At 32.6% G+C, this 26,274-nt stretch overlaps 1 protein-coding gene and 1 long non-coding RNA gene across 14 annotated transcripts in view; both read right to left on the reverse strand.

Annotated features, from left to right (window-relative positions):
- LOC149033116 (uncharacterized) lies at window positions 1-25,588 on the reverse strand. Its single transcript, XM_089170769.1, has 11 exons — window positions 25,415-25,588; window positions 22,416-22,652; window positions 21,777-22,270; window positions 5,810-6,003; window positions 4,835-5,014; window positions 4,261-4,586; window positions 4,011-4,171; window positions 3,373-3,933; window positions 2,994-3,178; window positions 2,763-2,912; window positions 1-2,661 (listed from the first exon to the last, which is right to left on the reverse strand). Exons 1-11 carry the CDS (start codon window positions 25,561-25,563, stop codon window positions 2,539-2,541), a joined length of 2,760 nt encoding a protein of 919 aa, XP_089026895.1. The 5' UTR covers window positions 25,564-25,588; the 3' UTR covers window positions 1-2,538.
- The window catches only part of LOC107067069 (uncharacterized), a 45,565-nt gene continuing 44,802 nt past the window's right edge, over window positions 25,512-26,274 (reverse strand). For all 13 annotated transcript variants that reach the window (XR_016176058.1, XR_016176049.1, XR_016176047.1 and 10 more), the window contains one exon: window positions 25,512-25,986. This is a non-coding gene — a long non-coding RNA (uncharacterized LOC107067069). The remainder of the gene's footprint in view (window positions 25,987-26,274) is intronic.

The following is a 26,274-nucleotide window of genomic DNA, read 5'->3' on the forward strand; positions in this document are numbered from 1 at the left end:
ATCATTATCAAAGACAATGTAGTTTATTGAATATATTACATCATTCCAATCAGTAAGTGATTCAACAATAATAATAATAATAATAATAATTAATAATAATAATAATATTATATGAGAGCGAATGCATAAGTTTTCATACACTATATATTTTACAATATTCGTAAATACGTATTAATAATAATTTAAGGAGAGTGTGGACTTATATAACGTTAAAATAGTTGTCTTTGATGTTTCCTAAATACACTTTGGTATCATTTACACCACATTCGCTTGCATTATTTATTTATTTTTTTATTTTTTATTTTTTATTTTTATCGTATAATATTTACAGTATCATCGACTTTATTTTATAAACTTTATATACGCTTTAGTATTTTACTTGGAAACAACTATCACATTCATAAAATAACGATCTTTATTTTATTATTTTTTTTTATTTTCTTTTTTGTTTGTTTTATTAAATCTTTCAATAATTTTATTGCACCGCTGTCAAGACGATTAGTTTTTAATTTTAATTTCTGTTCTCGTTAAGAGTGAATACGAATGCAGTACTGAAACTGGAACAGGGTTATTCTGTTTAAGATTGGAATTAATCTAAGTGACTTTTCTAAAAAAAAAAAAAAAATACATAAAAAAATCGGGGGAAACAATTAACATTCATATACTATGTATTTTTTTTATTTATTTGTTTGTTTAAACTTTGTTTTATCCTACATGGTATGGCATCACGCGAGGTAGTTACTCGATCGTTGATACACTCTCGAAAAAAATACTCTACAAGCGGACTGTTTTTTCACTCTTTTCTTTTGCCAGTCGATATATTTTGTGTATACTAGTAGTTAACGTAGAATTTGTGTTTTTTTTTTCATTTTATTAATTTTTTATTTAATTAAATAAATATAAATAAAGATAGTATTGTATTCGTAGGTCAGTTGAACGAAGTTCAAGAAGAAAAGATTTTCTTGTTCCGTAATGAAATCACAAATTTGTCTTTTCCGAATACGCTGCACGAAATCTTTTATATTTAATTATAAATATTATAATAATTATAAATATATATACATAAATATATATTTTTAATTATTATTGCCTGTCACAGTATAATCGTGAGATAATTCGTTTTCAAAACAATGTACCTCTTGTAAGTGAAAGATGAAATTTACGAGAATTTGTTTCTATTCGCTACTAGTTATGTGTGTGTGTGTGTGTGTGTGTTTGTATTATAAGTATTTTTTTATTTATTTTTTATATTTTTTTCTAAAGCTGTAATTCGTGTTTATCTTTAAAATTTTTCTACATACACAATGCGTGCACCCATACGCGTGTGTATTTTTATGCGATTTGTTTCTTATGAGATATGTTTTATCAGGCATGTTTATAAGAAGCTAGTAGTTAACGTTTGTTTAATTTTCATTTCACATTTTTTTAAAATTTAATCTAATTATTATTAATTAATACATATTTTTTTATTTATTTTTCTTTTTTTTTTATTTCATTTTCTATTTTATTAATTTTTTGCTTAGATCCCAAGAGACACATTTGTTTAAATTGAATTTTTTTTTTCTTTCTAAATCGTATTGAAGATTTCTAACAATAAGACAGACATTTTGATTATGATCAATTTGATTATGAAGTTTTTAAATCTTACTGTTCCTGCGTCAACGATTTATTATTTTAATATATATATACACACACATGTACATATAAACGTGTATTGTATTATTACATAAATACTAACTTCAGGAATAATAAATACAAGAATATACAACAATTATTTGGAATTTTTTCATTCGTCGAATTTTTCAAGAGATTAAAAAAGGCAATTGTTCGACGCTGAACGGGATGTTCTTTCAAATTGATATATTTAAAATAATATATGTATATATATATTAATCGCAGTGAACATTGAAAATAATATTTATATTAATATAATAATTAACCCTTTCATTACTGCATACCCATTCGCTGGTACATAAATATCATCGGATGGTACGATCCCTATAAAGGTCAGTCGGTTGTTCATATGGGGTCTTTGGATGGGTTGCTAGTAAAAAATGGGTTAACAGAGATTCGAGCTAATAAATAATCGCATTATTTAATTTTCATTATTTTTTTTTTTCGTTAGACAATTCATAATTGTTCATAAATACAGTGGACATTTTGATTTTTTTTGTGTTATTTTTTTTTTTTTTTTATAATAAAAATTCGATAAGTAATTGTAGCCGAAAAATACTTTTCTAATCTTTCTCTCTCTTTTTCTTCTTTCCTCATCTATTTTCTTTTAATTGGGATAAATCATCTATTTAATTCCTTTTTTTCTTGTATATATATTCATTCACGCTCTTAATTATTTGTATAGGAAACGCAGTCTTTTTTTATTGATCACGAGGTTTACGATCTACAAAGGATGTTCGATCGTTAACATATCCTATACGTCAGATTCGTTTCTGTATCTTAAGATTTACAAGAATCATGTCATCGTTTATCTTCCGATGAGCCTTTTTAAAATATTTTTTTTCCACAATTATCGATTTACTGTCACGTCGCGTTATTTTCTTGCTTGTTTCTTCTCATCACAGTGATACCTATAGAACCACGTATCTTACGTAACAAGTCTATTATTTCAGCCGTCGTCATATTCTCAACACTTTCATCGTTGACCTGAAAAAAAAAAAAAAAAAAAAAAAAAAAAAAACAGGAATTGTGTTATAAATTGAATAACCGTTTGGAGTATTTGAAATTTTCTATTGATAAATACAAACCATTAACAATACATCTCCTTGTTTCAGTCTTCCATCTCTAGCTGCAACACTGTCTGGATGTACGACAGATATAACAGTGTGATTGTCTTCAGATTTTAAACTGAAACCTAATCTACTGTTCCATCCACGTGTCAACTCTACCATGAACACCTAATTGATTTTCATCGAAAGAGTTAGAAATTTCATATTAATTATTAGAAAAATAGATAAACAGATGTCAACATAACTTACTTCGTTTCCCTGTTCATCCTGACTTTCAGAAGATACAGCCGAGTCCAAATTGTCCTTGTTATCGTCGTCAACTTTTTTCTCATCTTTTTCGTTTTCGTTCATATCGTCGTTTGGTGCAAACATAACACCTTTCCACTTTAAAAGACCCTTGCTACCAGCAGGATCTTCTGTTCCGAGAATCTTACCTAAGAACGCAGAGGATTCGATTGAAAACGATAAGTGTTTGAGTTTAACAGAAGCGATTCGCTACTGTGCGCGCGCGTTACGTTGCTTAGCACGCCCACTGATAATCTTCTTATCGCTTTGTTAGTCTTTATCAACGTTACGCGATTTCAAATCGAGTAGTGGGGATGTAAAAGTAATCTAAGTAAATACTAACCTGGTATATCTTGATCGCTCGAATGCGTAACTTTGCTTTTCGATGCGGTGTCAATAGTAACGCCGCATGCCGGATTGGCACTTTGATAGGCAGGATTTTTGTAACTGAAGGCAGCTGTACTGGTACTGCTGGTTGATGATAGTACCGGTGGCATCGATGCTGGTTCCGAAGGTAAATCGGTGTCCTGTTCGTCGCTGGACAATCCACGGATTTCTTTACCACGATAATCATTTTCGAATGAACTGGAATCCTTCTCGGAGAACAGCATCGTTTCTACTGGATACTCGTCGGAGTCACCGCTGCAAAATTGAAAATGTGGTTTCCCTTGTGGCGCGGATAGATCTAAGAAACTTGGCCGTGTTGGAGTCCTCAAGGGTGACTCGTTTGATTCGCATACGTGGTACTGCGATGGTGGATCTATGATTATGTCCGTATTGGAGATCGGTGTATTCGCTTGAGAGTTTGTTATTTGAGTTCTGATAGAGCATTGATCGGAATCCGAAGTTTCAGCCTGGCTACCTATCGATGTTGTTTGTCCTTCGTGAAACTTCTCCGGGATCTCTATGAAAAAGATAGTTCAATGGTTTTAAGAGATGTTCAATTGGAATAGAAGATTTGTCAAGGGTTTGTTTCGATACCTTGATCGTTATCGGCAGTGGGAGTACGCGTTGCGAGTCTTCGATGTCTTCTCGGTGAATTACAGGATGCCCCAGGTGATTGCAAGCAACTAGAACCACTAGATGTACCTGGCGATAGTTTTCGGGCTGCTAAATCGCATAGCATATCCACAGCTTCTTGTCTGTTAAATGAAATCAGACACTTTTATTCATAATCTTTCCTTATTTCTGTTAAATCACGTTCAATCATCTAATTGAAAATGACTCGAACCTCAAACAGGTTCGCGGTGGACGAAGTGGATGATCTGGTTCGGTTGGCGATAGAGCGGAAACCGGTGTTTGTGCCAAATCACGATACAATCGAAGCTTCACTTTGGGTCCACATTGTCTCAAGAGGGCCACAGCTTCTTCATGGCTCATCGGTGAAAGCGGTGCACCATCAACCGCGACGATCTTGTCACCAGGACGAATTCTACCATCGCTGAGAGCTGGTTCACGGACGAGTGCTCTCACGTAATGCCCCAATGCACTACTATCAGCTTTTCTCAGGGTGAATCCTAAACTACCTCCTACTTTCAACATTTCTATGTCGAATTCCTGCGACATATACACGCGATGCATAATTAAAGTGAGTATCAATGTTTTTATTGAATTATTTACATCTTAGTTATTTGCTTGACATGAGTTTAAATTTATTAACCAGGACCGGTTAGTTTCAAACAGTTCATCAAGTTTGATTTGAATAGCTCAGTTATAATGGGAAATGTATTTCATAAGATAGGTTTCTCTATTGGAATAGGAGACCATAGATATTCATCGAAGCATCGTTTATGAATATTACTTACGCCACAGGGCTCTATTTGAAGTGGTGGCAGAGGATTGGGTATTCGTAATGGTGGCGGTGGTTCACGACGGGCTGGGGGTGGCGGGGGTGCACCAGGTGGAGAAACATTTGTGTCACCCGGAAGTCTGCACACTACCAGCTCGACCGTGTTCGGGGTCGTTCGTAAAACTTCTAGTGCTTCCTATAAAAAGTAGTGTACTTAATAAGTTTGATATTTTTTTTTCTTTCTAAACATATAGAACATATATATTTTAGATTATACAATTATTTTTGTCAAGTTATTTACTATTTATAGACCATTTGTTATCAACAGATTTTTATTGTTACCGACTGCATGTTACCGACCGCTTATTATCAAGTTATCGACTAAGTACGATAAAAGAATGTTTATACATAATACAAGATGACATCACTTAACGCAATTTTCCGTGGCTCCAAATTCAATTGCTTTTGAAATTAATCTTCTTCTTTAAATTACGTGTCACGTTGTTTTTTCGCAATGGACTCCTAAACTACTGAACCGATTTTAATAAAATTTTCCACACTGTGTGCAGTTTCATCCAACTTGAAAGATATGATAGTTTATATCTCAATTTATAATCGCAATATTATTTTATTTGCGTTGACTTAAAGACGTGTGTATCGGACTGATTGTGAGCCACAGCAACGCGTGGCGGGGCACCCCTAGTATTATTTATAATATCAAAATAAACAATATAAATTCCATTTATACAATAGCAATATCATTATTGCAGTAATATCAAAGTTCGAAGTTATTCACATTCGCGTACGTAATTAAATATAACAAATTTACTAAATATCCAAAGGAATTACAAAAAGAAATAAAGTGGTCGTACAGTTGCATAGATTTAAAGTTTATAGGAATAAATGTAAGATAGAAAATTTGCATTGTTTTAATATGATATAATCGTGGTGTAGTTTTAATCGTATTTCAAAGTCATGAATTTATACTCACGTAATTCGTTAAGCCGGTTAAAGGAATTCCATTGGCTGCGAGAAGTATATCTCCGGGTTGAAGTTTGTTAGACAATGCAGCAGGTTGTAAAGGAAAGAGCCTCTTCACTCTGACGGGTCCTGCAGTACCACCACCGGAAACACTCAAGCCTAAACCACGACTGCTCTTTTGTAACGTCACTCGAAAAGTGCTCTCTGAAAAATGATTAATGAACACATACACCAATTAAAAATGATTTTCTTTTTACCGACGTTTCTTGCACTTTTTTGGGTTTGTTTTTTTTGTTTTTTTTTTAATTATTCCTTCATCTCTCGCACTCTTATCTAACTCGTTAATTTTATTTGATAATAAAAAACACATACATACACATATACACACACAAGATAAGGATAATATTTGATCGTAAATATTTACACAAAACATGTAGCAATTGTAGGAATGATCGCAGTGTAACTAATGCACCTATGACGTACGATTTAATATACGACAATGGCGCGCGAACAATTGCTTTCGTCTAGCATGTTGAAAACGTTGTCAGCGTACCGTTTGCATATTTCAAACAACGCCGCTGGCGTGGTTACGCGGCGTGTTGTCTGTCGTGAAACGCGACACGCATTCCTTTTCCTTCCTTCCTTCCTTCCATCCATCCTTCCATACTCGTTCGCACAATTTTCATCGCGTTCTTCCCTCTTGTTTTCTACCCTCTTCCTATCCCCCTTCAACTACTTTTATCTATTATTTATTTCAATCCTTTTTCACTGTTCCTCCTCCATCATCACAATTATCGTCAAGATTTATTCTTTAGTTTAAGTTTCGTACAAAATAAAAATAATAAGACACGTTTCTTTTTTTAGCGAATAACAGGACATATTTACTCTTGGATTGTTGTTTTTTTTTTTTTGGAGGGTGGTTGGTTGGTTGGTGGGTGAGTTGGTGTGTGTAAGGTGGATAGAAAAGCACGTACGAACCCCGCTTATTAGAAAATTCTTCACATTTTTCCAGTACTAGCTCTGGCTAGCTCTCGGTTGGTCCTCTATATGTGCAGACGGACATTACAATTTCGAGGTCAAAAAAAAAAAACCAAAAAACAAAGAGAAAGAAGAAATAGAAAATGAGTTGAAATAAAAAGGGTCACGCGTTAGCGCGTCATTTTTCTTGAATTAATTTTAAAGAAGGGTTATAGAGAAAATTTCTGTCGACTTATTCGAATTATTTTAACAGAAGAGACCACCAAATCCTTTATACAGTTAACGATAGAAAGAGAAGAATAGTTGTCGGTCAGTCAGTGGTCTATTGAAATTCGTTATTGGCAGGAGGAGAAGAAGGAGGAGGAGGAGGAGGAGGAGGAGGAGGAGGAGGAGGAGGAGGAGGAGGAGCTAACCGAAATCCTTTTTTCTTTTCTTTTCTTTCCGTCCTTCTTTTTTTTTAGATGGTTTTTTACCTATTCATTATTTTCACGAATGAACTCGAATAGCGAAACGACGATAGCGCACCATTTCGAAATGACCCACACACACCTTCGATCGGATATTGACCCGATCCGGCCGACATATCGTTCAGCATTGTTCACCTTGTTCGTCATTCAAATTCTAGCCCTCTACTATGACAAAGGGTAATTTACGTATGGCCAAGTTATTGTCTCCAGTTGAACAGTGTCAAGTCTTATCGAAAGAGAAAAAGACAGAGGAAGAAAGAAAATGAACATCATTGTCATTAATAAAATTCAAAACAATCCTCTCTCTCTCTCTCTCTAAATCAAAAACGCAATAATCTGTGAGATTTTAATGAAGTGAATTCCAGATGATGTTTTATCTTTTTAGTGATCATCGTTAAAATAAATTCGTTAATTCCAATTTTAACGATCGATTATTATTTCAACAAGTTACGAATATTCAAAATATCGTCATCGAATATTTCGATTATCGAATATCTTCTCAAAATTGAATATAATTTTGGGAAGATCGTTAAATATTCTCCATGATGGAAAATCGTATTTGCAAATTTGGAAGTAATCACGATAGGAAGTTAAAGAGAGATAGAAGGATAGAAATAGAGATGAAAATAGAGATAGAGTTAGATAGATAGATATATAGAGGGAGGGGGGGGAGAAAAGTGATTAAAATTTATACGCTCGACGAATTCAGCAACGTTTGCGAATTATAATGTAACGCGTGTGAGCTTGCCGATATTATACGAGAAACGAACGTGTTACCAAAAGATAGATAAAGATAGCAATATTTAGTAGAATTACATAGAAAAAGAGAGAGAGAGAGAAATGAGACTATTTGGAGCAGAATTCCTGTGTCCAAAGTATTGCGCAATTTATATTTAATTCTATTAACGATATAAACGATTACAATTGAATTATTTCATTATTAATTTTTACTAATAGTTTAATTTTTATTTATGTTTATATTACATTAATTATTATTATTCCAGATTGAGATATTATTGGTTTCGTTATTATTTAGGTAGTTGAATTTACGAAGGGGATTTGCAAATAAATTTGTCCAATGATTCGTGGCGTGTAAATGACGTATTAGACGCGTTATCATCGTTCTAGGCCAATTACATTGCAAATATTAGGCTCGAATAATTAAATCATTGTATTATTATTTAGTTAATTTTCTCCAATGATTAAGCGAGCCTTTACTCGTATTAATTATATGAATTTTTATTCATTAAAATTGTCAATGATCTTCATGAGATATAAAAGAATTAAAAGATTCAATGATTTATGGCGTGAGTCAATGATGCATTTAACGCGTCATCCTTCAAGGCCAATTAAACTATAGACATTAGGTTTTATTTATTTCATTGAATTAACATGAACTATTCATTGTATTATATATATATTATATATAGAATTAAAAATAATTCTTAGAGTTAAAAAAAGTTTTTATTTAATTAATTATTAGTATAAATAATAAAATAATTGAATGATATATGAAAAAAATGTAGAAAAACCCTGACGCCAACCCTGACACACCCGATGAATCATTTGTATAGTGCTGCCTGTAGATTAAAATTGTCAATGATTTTGATGACGTAATCTTGAATGAAATGATTCAACGATTTATGGTGTGTTTCAATTTAATTATATTTTTTTAAATATTATTATATATTATAATCCATAAATCGTTCATAGTTAAAAAGAACAATCAGAGAAGTTGAGAATGATTGACAAATGATTTCATGGAAAAGAATTATTATCATTTCGTTTCTGTTTAAAAGAGCGTTCGAGTGTTCGAGAAAAACGAGATGATTAGTAAAAGCTAGATGAGGATTTTAATAGTAACTACTGTTCGACTTTTTTTTTTTCTTTCTTTTTTTCTTTCTTTTTTTTTTTTTTTTTAATGAAGGGCTTCGTTAGTTGCAGATTGCCGCTGTCGACTACTCACTTCTATTTCTTTTCTCTTTATTCTTCTTTTTTAGTTAGTTTTATTCTCTCTTTCTTTCTATCTTTTAATCTTCAACAAACTCTTCCATTTTTCACCGACATTTCGTTTATTATACCACGAAGAGGAGTTTGTCATGAAGAAAAGACCAAGACAAAAATAATAAAAGTGTCATCTCGTAATAATACAAGTATATAAAATAAGATAGAAGAGAGGATCTTTAGCAATGAATATGAAATAAAATCAAAATAAAATAAAAAAATAAAAAATTAATAAAAGAATAAAAATGTGATAAGAAACAGGTAAGTCGGATGATAAGCGTCAAAAGATTTGCGTTTGAGAGTTAATTACAATTTTTATTTCATTTTTTTGTTGTATCCTCCTTTCCTTTCCCCCTACCACCTCTTTTGCCTTTTTCATCTTCTTCTTATTTTTTTCCTGTCATATTTTTATTCTCTTATTTAATATTTTTGTTTGTACTTTTTTTTTCAGCCTTTTAAATCTTAACTCGTTACTTCTGTTAATAACGTCAACATTTTCTTAGATATCGTGAAAAAATATCCCGCTGGTAATGGTCAGTTATAAGCTTACCCGGTGAAAAGTTAGGAAAGAGTGAAGAAATGAGAAAAGAAAGAAAGAAAGAGAAAAAGAGAGAAGGAAATAAGGGTGGGTGGAGGGAGAAAAGAAAGTAAAGAAAGAAGAAAAAAAATAGAAAAGCTCGTTAAGCGTCAGGATAGAGAGCTCTACGGGATATAGTTATGTATATATATATATACATATATATACCTGTAGGTATATATACTAACGCGTTTAACGAGGAAAAGTGACTGAACACTTGGTCGAAGCTATTATGTTAATTTTAGCCACCTTCTCGTTGAGGAAAATATACAGAAAGAATGAGAAAAGGAAAAAAGAAAGAAAGTCAAGAGAAAGAGGGAGAGAGAGAGAGAGAGAGAGAGAGAGAGAGAGAGAAGTGAGAGAAATAAAAGTATCGCAAAATTTTTACTTAAAGGAAAATTCTTGTGATTATATAAAACGACTAGGATGTTTCGGCCACGTGTGTTGTTGTTGTGGCTTTGTTATATAAAATGTTGATTTAATATAATTCTATAAACTATTTAATAAAGGCAAATTAATATTCAATAATAATTTGTGGAAATTAAAATTAAACATGAAAAAACATTAATTTTTGTTGTTCTTTATTTCGCTTTAGAAAAATACAAAAGGAAAAAAAGAAAATGATAAAAAGAGGAAAATAGAAGGGATTCGATTTACAGGAAAAATCTTGCACTGAAAACTACGAAACCCTCGAGGGATCAAGGAAAAGGGAAAAGAACCGAAGAAAGATGGGTAAGATAAAAAGATGGAAAAAGAAAGGTGGAAAGAAAGAATACTTCTTTTACAATTTGGAATTCATAAAAGAATATAATACTCCTACTTCTCTTCTTCACGATGCTCAACGTAATTTACTCTCTACGCGTTTTTCCCCCTTCCCCTTTCCTCTTCAATACAAAATTTCCTACTGTATCTTGCATTTATGAATTCCAAAATAGATATTCAAGGTTGATGCATAATTAATCGAGTTGAGATCCATCCCAAGCGTTACGAACGTTGTATCAGATTTTTTTTTCTTAAATCTTCCTTTCCCTCACCGCCCCTTCCATTCTTCGAAGTTTACCTTGCCGTTTGATATTTTCATTTTGAACGTTTCATTAAAGTGAACATTTTTAATTAATCTTTGAAACGATCCTTAACTTTTAAAACTATTGACATTTCTATGAATCAATAGGGATTATTGAATTGAAGTATAATTAATGAACACACTTTATCAATTTTTCTTAAAACGTTCACATACAAGTGAACGGTGTTGGTATGCCACTCTTTGTTTAAGAATGTTTGCTTTATTGGAAATTTCTAATTGTTTCTAGTTGATAATAGATGAGATAGATAATCCATTATTTCGTACTAATGAACTACTATTGCTTTTTATGTACTGGTTTAATTATGTATGTATTGAAATATTGTAGTTGTAAATTATGTTAATACTTTTTTTTTAAATCTATTGGGTTGGGTTATAAGTAATGTTAAAATTTTTAATATTACTTTATCTTTAAATAAATTACTAAAGTATTCTTTATTAAAAATTTATAACGTTTTATATTAAAATAAAAATATGTTTTATCTTTGTATTAGTTTATTACAAAATTTGTAGTATTTTCTATTTAAATAAATAAAACTATATTAAATATTTTATTTATATAAATCTTTATTAGTATTTAAATATATAAATGAAAAATATCTCTACCACTTTAATATTAAAAATTTCAACATTATCTATAGAATAAATCTAATAAAAAAATCTATTTCAATTATGTTCATCCCTATAATTAATTTTAATTAATAATTATATCGTTATTAGCATAAACAATTTAGTATTGTAGAAATGAATGTTGCTAACAGGAAATAAATTGAAAACTACTCTGTGAGAAGACCTATGATCGTTCTTCCTTGAAATTATCTAAAGGGATGAAATGAGAAGATCGGTTTGCCGTTTCTACGTGAGAAATTTGTGGAAAGGAGGAGTGGAGGTATGCTTGAGGAAACGTTAGGGTGGTTCTCAACAGTGAGAAGGCGACCTCGATTATTAGCCCCTCGCTTTGATGCCGCGTCAAGCCGATTTCCACTCCGCAGCCTGAGCTTGCGGTTCACTCGAGATTAGTCTACCCGATCTCTCTATGTATCTCGTGCGATGACATGAGATTATGCTACAGACTCTCCCCCTATAACTATACACACGTACAAGTATGTATATGAATTCTCTACGTATGCACGTCATGCAACACACGAATACATGCACGTTATACTACTTGGTATCGTGCACGATTAATGTCACTTCAACGTGATTTATGGTGTATGCTTCTCTCTTGCGATTGAAATTTTACGTTGCTTGCAAAAAAGAGAAAGATAATACGCGCCCAGGTGTGTGTGTGTGTGCATGTGGATATGGGTGTGGGTATGAGTATGGGTATATATTTTTAGAACAATAAAATGTAGAAATCAAATTTACATTCATTTATTTTTCATGATTTCTTAAGAAATTGAATCATTGTTTTTCTTTCTTTACGAGGATATTTATTATTTGCTTATTTTTAGGTTTGTGATTGAATTTTTTATTTTCTTAAGTATTTTCTTTGTTTTTGTTTTTGATGATACACCATTCAGGAGTTTTTTCTTTTTCTCATTCTAAATTTGATCGAACGAAGCGTGACTAACTAAATAAGCCAAATGTTCGCGTTCCAATTTCCTTGAATATGCGTAAACCTCGACACACACACACACACACACATATGGGTTTATATAGTATCTCGTCAAAATTACTCGAATTATTATCGTCTTAGGATCTTCGGCCCTGACCCCCTTGCTACTCCGAAGATATTCGTATATTGGGTTAGCCTAACACGAGGTGTACATTAACGTGCGTTATTAACTTGGATGATCGTATACTGTAACCAAGGGAGATAAGCAGATAGTGATCATATATTTTGCAATTGCTATTTAAGTAACTATCCTAATTTCGTAGATGCATAACAAGAATATATGCATGTGATATTTTAATTGAAAAAAAATGAAATTACATCTCATAATATGACTTCAAAATTGTTTATAGATAATATATTTCTAGGGATTATCTTTATGTAAAAATTATATTTTTGTCACATATCAAGGTTCTTGTTAATCATTTGATATATATAATAATGAAACAAAATTTATTATATATATTATTATACATATATAATTTATATATATACACATTAGTTTCCAAGACCATTAGTTTCAACATTTCAAATGATAAATCTAAATCATATGTTTGAAATATCTACGATAAGAATTTACAATTACGCGTATTTTTGTTGTCAACGTTAAAAGAAACGATCAATCATGTTTTTAGTTTTCATCGCAAAAATCGAATGCGATCGTTATAAATGAAAAGAGAGAGAGAGAGAGAAAAAAAAACAAAAGAGAGTGAAAGAGTGGGTTGGGCTATGAATTAGGTACCGAGGAGGAAATAACGTGTCCGTACGGGTAGAACACAGAAGCGAGCCCGGACGTCCGCTCGGCTATTTCATCGACGTTTCAACCCGATAACAACCTTCCACGGAATTACCTTGGTCGTTCGAACGTCGTGGCGAACGATGTGCTCACGCTAGGTAGAGAGGAGGAAGGTACGGAGAAAAGGGTCCTGCTGAACATACCCTTTCCACCCTTCCCCGCACGTAACAACCGGAACCGGTAGCGTTCTGTCTATGACACGGATGACTCGAGAAATGTCGAGGGATTATTAAAATTACTATAACCAGCTGGTGTACGGTAACTTTTTTACTAATTAATTAATATTATTGATATTATTTACAATATTATTTATACAGGAGCTCTCAAAATTTTTCCACTTTGCGATCTTTCTTATACTCAAAAAAAATATTTTCACGACCCTAAATATTAGACTTAATTACTATCTTTTCTTGCACTATTAAGAACTCATAACAATAGTATGAATATTAGTGTTATCAAATTGATTTTATATGAATTTGTAATGTGTGCAAGTCCAAGAATTTGATAGTTTTACTTAAATTCTGACGACCCCTTAGAGGGGTCGTTAGGATTGGGGTAATTTCTCGATCAAAGGGAAAGAAATATGTTCGTTGATAAATGTGTACCTGCATAATGATATATTCGTAGAAGAGAGTTTATTGGACTGGTTAGTAGCGTGTCTCACGATTTTTCTTTATCAAGCTAAATATACGAGTTTCAACTTTCTTCTACCTTCTTCTTAGGTCTCATTCTTATTCTTATTCCTTTTCGTAAGGACACAGAGAAATTGTCGACACGCGACGGCCATTTTGGAAACGAGTTTCTTTCGCGTCGTGGTGGTACCTTCTCTCTCTCTCTCTCTCTCTCTATCGTTCGTAATGGAGAGGCCAATGTTCGCTTCCATAAATTTCGTGCTGGCCGACACCAGACCCCAGACCCCCAGACCCCCAGACCCCAGGATCGTGCCGATATCCCCAAGTAGTCCTGGCTTATGGTGCACCGATGCGGTTCGGCTAACGACGAATAGCCTTGGCAATGCGGCCTCCAGAGTACAACCGACGTTTCAGTTACTTCAGGTATTCACCTGATATATGCGTTCCTACGTTTGTGTTAACGTCTCGATACGGAACAGGTGTTGCAATTTAACCAATGTTTAGATTATTCTGTTGTATAGAACAACACCGTACTATTCTCGTCTCTTGATAATAGGATTGAAATTTACACATACATAAACGCACACACACACACACACATATGCATACATACACGCATCTATGTAATACAAGTATTTACTCCATTTTGAAATTCCATATTATTTTATCCATTAAATTAGCAATAAAAAATAAAAATAATCGCGATAAAAACTATCTAATGTACAAGTTGACAAAAAAGATACTAAATAAAACAAATTTCATTACGTTTCAAAATTCATTGGAAACCAACGATGTGACACTGAATCTTTAAATACAAAGATTTAACATAACTATGATCTTTTTTAAAACAATGAATTAATAATAGTTATATTCCTATTTTTTATTACTTTATTACATCACTATTTCATTCTTTCTCTTTGTATTTTTTTTTTTTTAGATTCTCTCTATATCTTTGTTTTATATTTATATATATATATATATATATATATATATATATATATATATATATATATTTTTTTTCTCTCTTTTTATTTATGGACGTTTCGAAATGAAATGGCAAATGGCGGTAGGATTCGCGCTAGGTTTTGTACTATGACACACAGTGGGTTCAATATTAACTGAAATTCATGCTAGACCATTTCTACATACTCGATATGCATTCATTCGATATATATATATATATATATATATATACATGTACACAACTATGTAAAATCCTTGTATATACATGAATTTCGTAAAGCCAAATTTATCGCGTTTTACGAGTCAATTGAGAACCGGACTCGCGAATTTCGTTCCGAAAATATATTCGCGTTTACGTGTGTGTTACGTTTATCTGTGTTGATCGAATAATGAACTCATATTACTACTATTATTATCACTACTACTACTACTAATACTACTATTACTATTGCTATTACTATTACTATGCTTGAAAAAAAAAATCGAACTTGTGTTGAGAAACACGAGAAAGGGAGATAGCATTGAGAACGTTTCAAGATGCTTGATAACAGAGTTCACTGATCGAAAATTACTACGGAACGGGCTATGTGTAAGAGAGCAAAAGAAATAAAAAAAAAAAAAAAAAAAAAGTAAGAATGAAGAAAAAGAGAAAGACGACGAAGAAGAAGAAGAAGAAGAAGAAGATGGACTGCACGGGAAGGGTTCGGCAAAGGGCATCAATTATCTTCGTTCTTAGAGAAGGGGGCGTTATCTTTCGTTCGTTCGTTCATTAGCATTCAATTGCTCCTTACTTACTTGCACCTTCTCCTACCTGCCTTTTCTTCATTTCTCTTTCTATTTCTTTCTTTCTTTCTTTCTTTTTTTCTTTCTCTCTCATTCACTCACTCATTCTCTTTCTTACTTTATTTTTATTTTTTCATTACAAAATCGAAATGAGATAACGTTCCGAATAAAAAAAGGAAAACAAAACTCGAACGGAATCATTTTCTTATCTGACACCTCATTCGAATTTCGTATTTTTTTTTATCGATTTTCCATTTATATCTGGTTACCTCGGAAAGTTCGTGTCGATGAATATTTTTTCTCTTTTTTTTCCCTTTTATATTTTTCAAATATATTTTTCTAAAAGTCACTATCATTTTATATTCGAGCACAATCGTGTTTGCATAAAGTAATATACATACATCAATGAAAGAAAAAAAAAAAGTTAGTCTCGTTTTGCATTTTGCAACATAACTATGAAAAAGAGATGCCTTCATCTTAAAAAAAAAAAAAAGAAAATATAATAAAAATAAAACGAATCAAATACACTAGTTTGAGTCGTCTAGGGAAGTAGTTTTCTTCCACTTTCCAAGGAAAATAAAATCTCTTGTATCCTTTTCCTTTCTTTTCTCTTTTTTTTACTATCTTTCTTTCTCTCTCTCTCTCTCTCTTTTTTTTTTCTTTTAAAATAAATAAAAGCTCGACGAGAATCGATGCTTGCAAGTACGTACTCGCGTAGTATTTTTCTTTCCTTTTTTCTCTTCCCTCTCCCTCCTCCTCCTCCTCCTCCTCCTCTTATTTCTCTCTCTCTCTCTCTCTCTTTATATCTATCTCTGTCTCTCTTTAAGTTATTCGTTAGAAGGAAAAAGAAATATTTGGGTCTACATTCTCGACGTCGTATATCAAGAGCAGCTGCCGACGAGTTTTTCTCGAACGAATCGGTGACGAGGACAGGATTTATGTACCCTTCTTCCCTCTTACCCTTCCACTCTCCCACTCATCCTCTTTTTCATTCCATCCTTTCCTTCCTTCCTTCCTTCTTTTCGTCCTATCTTTCTCTCTTTCCTTCTCTCATTTTCTACATCGTTTCGAGCTTTATCCTTGCAAAAATCAAAAAAGATGGATAGAGAAAATAACGAAGTGAGATGAGTGGGTGAGACATACACAACAAAAAAGAAAGGAAAAAAAAAAAGAAAAAACAAGAAATATGTAAAAGAGAGAAAACACACACAAAAAACTCCTCCTCTCACAGTAGGGTATTCTTTGGAAAACCAAAAATGCACGTTTAATGTTTCAACGGGATTATGCAAATCGTTTTTGGCCATGCTTCTTCGTATTCATCCAACGTTTTGTACGTTGATTTTATCTTTTTTTTTTTTTCTTTCTTAACAAACAGCTTCGAAAATTCCATAACATGCGATATAATTTTATGCTTACACATGCGAGTATACATGTGTCTTTGTCTCTCTGTGTATGTGTAAATTGAATCAGCGATAAACGTAGGTGGAGGAATTAGAACGATGTATCATCTTCAAGGAAGATAAACATGAGAAAAAAAGAAACGTTCGAGTATGATTATTAGGGTGTATTTAAACATTATCTAACGATTAATTTTGGAACAATATCGTGAAAATTATGTTGAATTTATTTACTTTAAAATAATGTGCTGTGTGAAATAACTGATAAACTTAGTTTTGTTAAATTTTGACTTGGAGACTACACTTTCATAATTATGGGTACATATATGAGAGTATGTAGGAATGTGTGTGAGTGAGGGTGAGCAAGGACGGACCGAAACTGAAACATCATGGTTGACCCTATCCCGAATAAACGGGTCAATAAGTGAGACGAGCGAAGCTGACCCACTTCGAAATAAGGCGATCCGTTCTCTTCCAAGATCAATAATACATAGAATACATAGATTCTTGACTTAGAAAAGGTACTACTACGTCAGCGATTGAACAAGAGGAGGAGTGTCTCGATCTTAACGCTGATCTTTCATATTTTCTACGTGCCAAACTTTCAACGAGTATTGTACCCATACTATATAAAACGTTCTCTCTTTTATTTTATTTATTTAAGAGAAAATACGATATAATAAAATATATGAAGTGGTTTTCTCTTCTTCTAGTTCTCATAGAAAATAATATCAAATAGAATTAAATGAAATATAGAATATGAATTTCTATTTCGACCAAAATGTTTTCAACCAGAGCTTAAATCAAACAAAAAGATACTCTTTTATGTTTACAACGAAAAATACAATAAAATGTGTAGAACAGTTTTACTATTTGAAGCAAAAAGTGTTTTAACCAGAACTTGTGTCAAACGAAAAGACAGACGTTCTCTTTTATATTATTTAAAAAGTAATAAAAAATAAATTTACAATGGAACGATTTTTTTTTATTTGAACCAAAAATTGGAATACGTATACAAAAATGTTCATTTATTTTTCCAATGAAAAATCAAATAAAATACCACATATATATATATATATAAAATGGTTTCCTATTTGAACGAAAACATGTTGGACGCGATGACATGATTCGCTTAAATTTGGCATTCTAGTTTTGATCTATATCGAGCCGAGAGTACGGTCGTCTCCGTTTCTAGTTTCATTGCAGTTATGGCGTCACGTTTTGGTAATCCGCAGTTTCATTTGTCTACTATGCACGTTTAGGTGGTTAGAATATTTCGTTCCTATGCACAATGTTTACAAAAGCAACCCCGTCACATTGAGAGAGAGAGAGAGAGAGAGTGTGTGTGAGAATGAAAGAGGGAAAGAGAAAGAGAGAAGGAGAGAGAGAGAGAGAGAGATAGATTAGGTTGACAATAATTTATAGCCTAGTAATCTAAACCCAGTGGAAACCACAAACGGCTCCCTTATTATCTCATAAAGTTTCCTCTCAACTTGCAAGGATGTAGTTTAAAGTTTCGGCATTTGAGAAGGAGATATATGAACTATATATATATAGATCATAATCATCTCATCATTTTCTTCTTCTCGTTCTTGTTCTTCTTCTTTTTCTTGATTTATCATCGATCAATAATAATTCCTAAAGTATTGTAAATCTCGATCGAAGAAAATTTCATATCGAAGAATAATACAAATACGATCATCAATCGTAAAAAAACGATGAAGAATCTCGATCGATCAAAATTGATCGATGGATTTTTTTTTTCTTCTTCATCTCATTCGATTCAATTTCAACGTGCATCTTTTTCGTTCGTACGTCTCTTCGCATCTTTTTTCTAGTAGCAAAACTTAAAAAAGGAAAAAGAAGAAGAGTATTAGTTTAAAGTTTGGTAAGAAAGTTAGGGTCGTCTGTCTAAAATGGTGGAGAGAGAAAAGGAAAGAGGTGGCTGGGGTGAGAATAACTTTCTCTCTTATAGGTTGAAAAGCTTTTCTTTTAAAGCTCGACCCGACCAACCACCCCACCAACCCCTTTCCCTCACTCGTACGCTCGCGCAAGCAACGAACAATTTTTGTCACGAGAAGTGCTTCCTTTCGTTACTACAAAGAGCAAAAGCACAAGATGAACGAGAGAGAGAGAGAGAGAGAGAGAGACAGTTTAGGATAGCACAGCTTCCGGAACGTTATCATCTTTAGAAGGAGCACTGATGCGAAGATAATAACAGACCGTTGAAACTTCGACGTTGAAGATCGACTTGCTGTTAATCCGAAAACGTTGAGAGAAAATCGAATTTCGAGTGTCTCCTTTTGTACATGCCTATGTACGAGTGTGTATATGTGTGTGTGTGTGTGTATAAAATATATATACAAGTATATACGTGTGTTTAAGATTATACGAAGCGAGTCTATTGAAAGTTTGCGCTCTTGAATATTCTCTTGTTGCTTTTCATCGTGCTAAGAACTGTGAAAACAATTGATCTTTTAACTTCAACTTATCTTTCTGAAATATTTTATCTATTTAATAAGTTTTAGAAATAATAAGATTAAATATATCGTAATTATTAATTTTATAATTTTACTAAGATACTACAGGATACACGTGACTGTGGCTTTGTTACAGAATGTTTATTTAATATAATTCCAAATTGAATTGCGAATTAAATAAAAATTTATTTGATTTTATATGTGTTTATTAAATATCAATACATATGTGTATTTGTATGCGAGAATATCGTCGTTTTATAGGACCCAAAGTGGTCATCTTTATCTTGTAGAGAAAAATTCACTTGAAAATGTTCACTGAGTGAACATTTTTCTATTTCCCCGTTTTTTCTTTATCTTCAGTTAGTTTTTATTTCAAACGGATTAGAATCGTTGGTTGTGAATTTTCCCCGAAGTATCGTCAAAAGCAGTTTGCGAGAAAAATTCAATCAACCCTTCCGTCTGTGTACTACCTCTACCCGGTTCTCCTCACCTCCCTTCCTATCCCCTCCTCCTCCCTCTCTCCTCAATTTTCTTGTTCGTTCCTATTGTTATATATGGCAATCCGAAAAAGGGTACAGATTATTCAAGTATAAAATAGAACTTTTCTCCGTTGAGGATTGTTCGTCCGCGCTAAATCCTGTTTTATTGGAAGGACGCCACACTGCTTCCGTTCCCTTGTTTACAGTTACAGAGAAAACGAGAGAAAAAGGGAGAGAAAGAGAGAGGGAGAGAGGGAGAGACCGAACAAACTCATCTACCTTTTCTCTTCCTGTCAAACTTTCGAAAATTCAAAGCCCTATCTCGCGGATTTAAAACGACGTCTCGCAAATCGGCTTTTTGACGTTAAACGTACGTCCTTTTCTTTCCTGTCGATCGATCGATACCATTTTTCGACAACGTTTTATGGAAAATGGAAAATAGAATACGTCCTGTATAAAATGAGATACATCGACTTATTACACGTTTTGTATATATATATATATATTTTGGTTTTTATAACACGACTACAGGAGATTGTTTTTTTTTTTTTATTCATATTTTAGTAAAGAATGAAAAATGTATGGCATGTAATTTTGATCGTAGGATCTCTCTTTTTTTTTATTTCAAAAACGAATGAACAATTTTTGATGTTTAATATAATTTTGTATTTATTTGTATAAGAAAAAAGAAAATTGTTTACAAATATTATAATATAAGGAAAAAATTGGATAAGAAGAAAACGTTCGCAATGGTAAATTCCGAAACAGAAATGCAACATCTGGGGATAGTCGAATTTTGCAGATCGTATTATAATACGATCGGTATTTTCTAACCGATATATTTTCTATCTCTAAAACCAAGTAAGCAGGCAAGCAGGCATCTAAGAAAAGAGCCATTTATTCTATCGATTTTCTCGACGATTCCAAAACATCATTCTACCACCTGCTATACACGCTTTTTCTATCGACAAGTTTATCGACAAGTAAATCTCGTTGATTCTCTCTTTAAAGGATTTATATCAAATATATGAAAAATTGATATTAAAATATATATAATATTATATATTTTTTGATAATGTATAATATAACCGAAATGAGTCATTGCATTTTCCCCGCATTATCCATCATTTGCATGAACAATCAAAGCGAGAAAATGTTGAAATGAAAATTGTGAATGATTTATTACATTATACAAGAGAACTTGTACAAATTTTTACCTCCAAATTCACCAAGTCAAATTATGCACACACGTAAAAAGACGTAGATATAAGAAAGAAGAAGAAATAAAAAATATAAAAGGAAAGATAAGAGAAAGATAGATAGATAGATAGATAGATAGAGAGAGAAAATGGAAAGAAAGAATACATTTCTTTATTTCAACATTATAAATCAAAATGTAAGAAAGAGACTACGAAATTTGGTGAGCTAAGACTGTAGTAGTTTTAAAAAAAAGAAAAAAAAGAAAAAGAAATAAGAAAAAGAAAGATGGAAAATATGTTCTTTCCTTGGCTATTGTGTCTCTAGGCTGTTCTACTTAATGCTACGAAATATAGAGAACTCAACAAAGCTGTAGGCAATGGAAAGGAGAATAAAGGAGGTTTCCTTGGAGTAAGAAAGATAAAAAAGAAAAAAAAGTGATAAAAAAGAAGAAATAGTAGTAGTAGCAGTAGCAAGTAGAAGTACAAGGTGGAGAAGAATAAGAAAAAGTGGAGGACACTTGCTTACCGGGTGTTATACTCGGAAATGGTTGTCCAGGCAACGAAGGAGGATGTTCGTCCTCGGGCGAACGTTCAGAAGCGTATCCTTGATCCTGTGGTTCTCCTGTAGCACCAACTAGCTTGCTAAGTTTAAGGTCAACGCACTTGTTTAATTGTTGTCGATGTTTCACCAATTCACAATCCGGCTTATGTACAATTCGCATTAATAAATCGTCGTCCGAGGAACTAACGTCGAATTTGTTCGTAACAAATTGAGAACTCGATGAATTTGTTGTATCAAGACCTTTGTTCAAAATACTACGTATTTCCTGTTTGCGTTTTGGTAGCGTACCAACTAAATCCAAGTCAGAATTACGTTGACATCTATCTTCCATTGATGTTCCACGATTGTAACGTCTGCTACTAGTTTCGTTGATCATCGTTTCGACGCTACGATTTCTTCTAACCGAGTCAAAATTTCCATGACGACATCTGACTAGGTCCAAATCACTTTGTTGATACCTATTTGGTATCAAATGATATCACTTGTTTTAGCTTAGAAATTCTTGTTTGCGATGTTTATGTTCAGTAGGAAAGTTGTGTGTTGTATAAATGGTGAAACAGTTATTAAGATACTTAGATGTTTTAATTAAAACATCTTTCTTACCTCCAGGGATCGTTCTCGTCCAAGGAATCCTGAGATCGATGTTTAACAAGATCCAAAGCACCAGTGGGTCCACCGTCAGAGAAATGAACTCCCAAGGATCGTTTCTTGTGCGGTAGCGTTCCTCCGAGGTTTCCGCTAATGGTATCCGACATGATGTTATTGTTATCTCTCCGTTCGTCATCCAAGACATCCTTGTCGTCCAAATGGTTAGGTAATGAGCCGCAAAACTTGTACCTGCTGTTATATTGTACAAATTCTCTCTTCTAATTATATTATAGGAAACATTATTATATTATAATAAACATAAAACAAAGTTGCGCATAAAAAAGGACATTGTTATTCCTTTATGTTTGGATAATCATCACTTAGGACAAATGAGAATGGAATAACTATAATATCATTTAATTCTCTTCTATTTAGTCTCTACTGACGTAAAACCTTTAACGTGAAACATTTTCGTGTAAACGAGGTTTTAATAGAGGAAGCTGTCCCAGTTCGTGGTGACTGGCCAACCTTAAAAGGGACTTTAAATTATCTACTGACCAGAGAGAGAGAGAGAGAGAGAGAGAGAGAGAAAGAGAAAGAGTAGGGATTCACTGACAAGGAGAAGCTTGTGCTGTTGTGTTACTCTCCTCGGTTATTTAAGCAACACAACACTGTGGGGATTGTTCAGGATTTTCCGAGAGACGCGACGCCGGGAAATCACTGGCATGTGAAATGACGCGCCGTAATCCAGACGCCCTTTGGCGCCGGCCTCAACGTTTCGCTAGATGATATTTATTTAACAGGAAATACGATATTACCCTACCCCTTACCTTCTATATATATATATATGTTAGTTAACAACGCAATACTAACGCATCGTAATTAATAAATATAAAATATTAAAAAAATTATAAAATGTGATGTATTGAAGATAATTAATAATGTACACTTTAATATCCACCGAATAGAGAATTACGTACTAAATTATATTATTAATACTACATTACAGTTTGTATGTTAATTTTAATTAGATATATTTGAAATGATTATTATATAATTAAAAAAAACAAACAAACAAACAAACAAAAATAAAACAAATAAATAAAATATAAATTTGTCAGAGAGAACGAATGAAATACGATTTAACAATTTGACCAACATAAATACGATTTAATTTAATATTACCTTAATCATCGTATACGATTATGTTATAAATTAGTTTATTAATTTATCGTGAAACGTAAATGCATAAATTATGGTATTATATATATATATATATATATTATACATCAGTAAACACTATTATTATTCGTTCTCTGTACGTAAGCACATAAAATAATAATAATAATAATATTAGTTGATTGAAAAGATTGCGTGATTTGTTACGCGAAATTCATTTTGAAAATCCTTTTATCTTGTTGGGGGAGGGCTTGGGGGGACTGTGGGGGTAAGTGATTAAGTCGAGTTTCAGGAGTAGAATAAAAAGATGAACAAAGCACCGAAAGGATTTCTTTCGCGATATGCTCTTCAAACCACGATTCGAGATTCTTTTTAATTACCACCTGTTTCCGGTTTGTAAATTTTAAAGAGAAAGAGAGAGAGAGAGAAAAAAAAGAAAAAGAAATTATTTCTAAGCAACATATCGGGTGTTTCAATTCGAATAAAATCTACAAACGGTTGGGTTCTATTGATACCAAAAAAACAAATTATTTTGAAATTATTTAATTATGGTATTAATAAATCATAAGAAAAAAAGTGTAATACTGCTGTTGTAAGTAAAATATCGAATGTATCGTTGATTCTAAAAAAATAATAAAAAGTGTATGTTTACAAGTTGATTAAATGAAAAATAATGTTTAGTAATTTACAAATATAAATTTATGTTAGATTATGGTTTGTATATTATCAGATAAACACGAATAATACATAAAGAGAAAGCAACGAAAGAAATACAGACGATTATAAGAGTACCATAATCGCGTTATATCGGACACCAATTAAATGTCGGTTATGAAAGGAAAAAGCGTTTAGCTGTAGCCTGGTTTGCTCGTTAACTAGTGCTCTTCCAACTCTTTTTCTTATAATCGTTTAACTCTTTTTCTTCCTTTAGTCATTTCAAAGCATCAACGATATCTTGCCGACCCAAAATCTCCTCTCCCCGCTCTCTCTCTCTCTCTCTCTCTCTCTCTCTCGTATCTCGCGACAGGGAACGAATGAATGTTTCTCGGTAGAAAACATATAATGAATATTGCTTTTAAAGTAAAGTAATCTAAATGGTATTATCGGTTCAACGAAGAAGTACCGAATGATCATCAGTGTTTTTAAACAACACAGTTTCATAAAAAAACATATTAATAGTTAAATTATAATAAATGATAATATTTAAATGCATTTGCATATATGAATTTTTATTATAACAGTTAAAAGATTAAGTAAAATTCGTCACAAGCAACATGTGGTGTGTAAATTTTGAAACTTTTTTAAAATTAATTCCCTCCATAAAATAATAATAAAATATTAATTTTTATTGGATCATAAAATTATTGAATATATTTTTAATGTATTAATTCGAATGGAAATCTCACCAAAAGTTTTATCAAAATTAGAAATAATAAATGCAATAAATTTATCTATAATTTTGTTTCAACATTAACAAACACAAAGTAAATATGTTCCCTAAAAATATTATTGAACAATATGAATCTGTAACGATAAAGAACCTATAAAGACCCTTTCAACTGGATAATAAAAATCTATGGTCATTATTGTTTGAAGTAAAGTCAGCACATACGTACATTCATATACTAAAGCTATTTGGGCTTATCGTAAAACGTAGAAGGAATAAAAAAAAAAGGGTCCATAACAGAGAGAAAGGAAGTAAAGGTTTTGAGAGGTTAACATAAAAGGCAAGAACAACGTGCTTGTAAGGTTTACTTATATGTACGTAGTGCATTTGGGTGGGGGAAGGGGAAGGAATCAGATTGGGTGTTTGAAAATCGATGAAGAAAACTGACCTTTCTCTTTGAGAACTGCTCGAGCAAGGCACTAGAATCTTCCCCATACCATTGAACTTTCCCTTAGGTGGTTCGCATAAGTTTCCCGAGGATTGCGTTCTACGTCCAGTTAGGCCTTTGCCATTGTGTCTGCTGAGATTCGAGCCCATTTCGTTGATCGATTCCTTTTCCTCTTCTTCTTTTTCCTCCTCACCTTGCCTCCCTACCACCACCGCCACCTCCTCTTCCTCCTCTTTCTCCTCTTTTTCCACCTCTTCTTCTTCTTCCTCTTTTTCTTTATCCTTCTTATCAAAAACCTTTCCCTTTCTATTATTACCCTTCGAATGAATAAGATTCAACGCATTTCCAGGTGTGTTCTCCTTGTTCGGCCAATCGAAGTACTTGCCAATGTCCTTGGCATTGACCTTGCAAGATATTAACGGCGGGGGTGGCGGGACCGGAGGGGTCGGACGCGTTCTTTTTATTAACCGTTTGCAATTGTCCTCCACGACGTTGTTGCTGCTGTTGTTGTAACTTCCAACCTTCCTGCTGTTGTCCTCCGTTTGACGGAGGCACTGTTACCAACTCCTCACCTGTAACAATACCATTATTTTTTTTTTTTTTTTTTTTTTACGAAGGCTACAGACACGGATCTGATAATTCTCAGATGTTTCTTCCAATTAACACGAAGACTAATATTCCTTTTTGCACTTTAACAAAAGTTATTATTTAAATGTTCGTTATTTCTCAGAATTTATATAAAATTAACGCAAATTTTTTGTCAATAAATGTTAAATAAATTTAAATTTAAAATTACAAATACATCTTTAAAACTTCGAAACTACTAAACCGATCTTAATGAAATTTGTTTTATTTTGTAT

Source organism: Polistes dominula, unplaced genomic scaffold (genome assembly GCF_049000335.1).
Source record: "Polistes dominula isolate Pdom_NZ unplaced genomic scaffold, Pdom_raw_medaka contig_79, whole genome shotgun sequence".
NCBI lineage: Eukaryota > Metazoa > Arthropoda > Insecta > Hymenoptera > Vespidae > Polistes > Polistes dominula.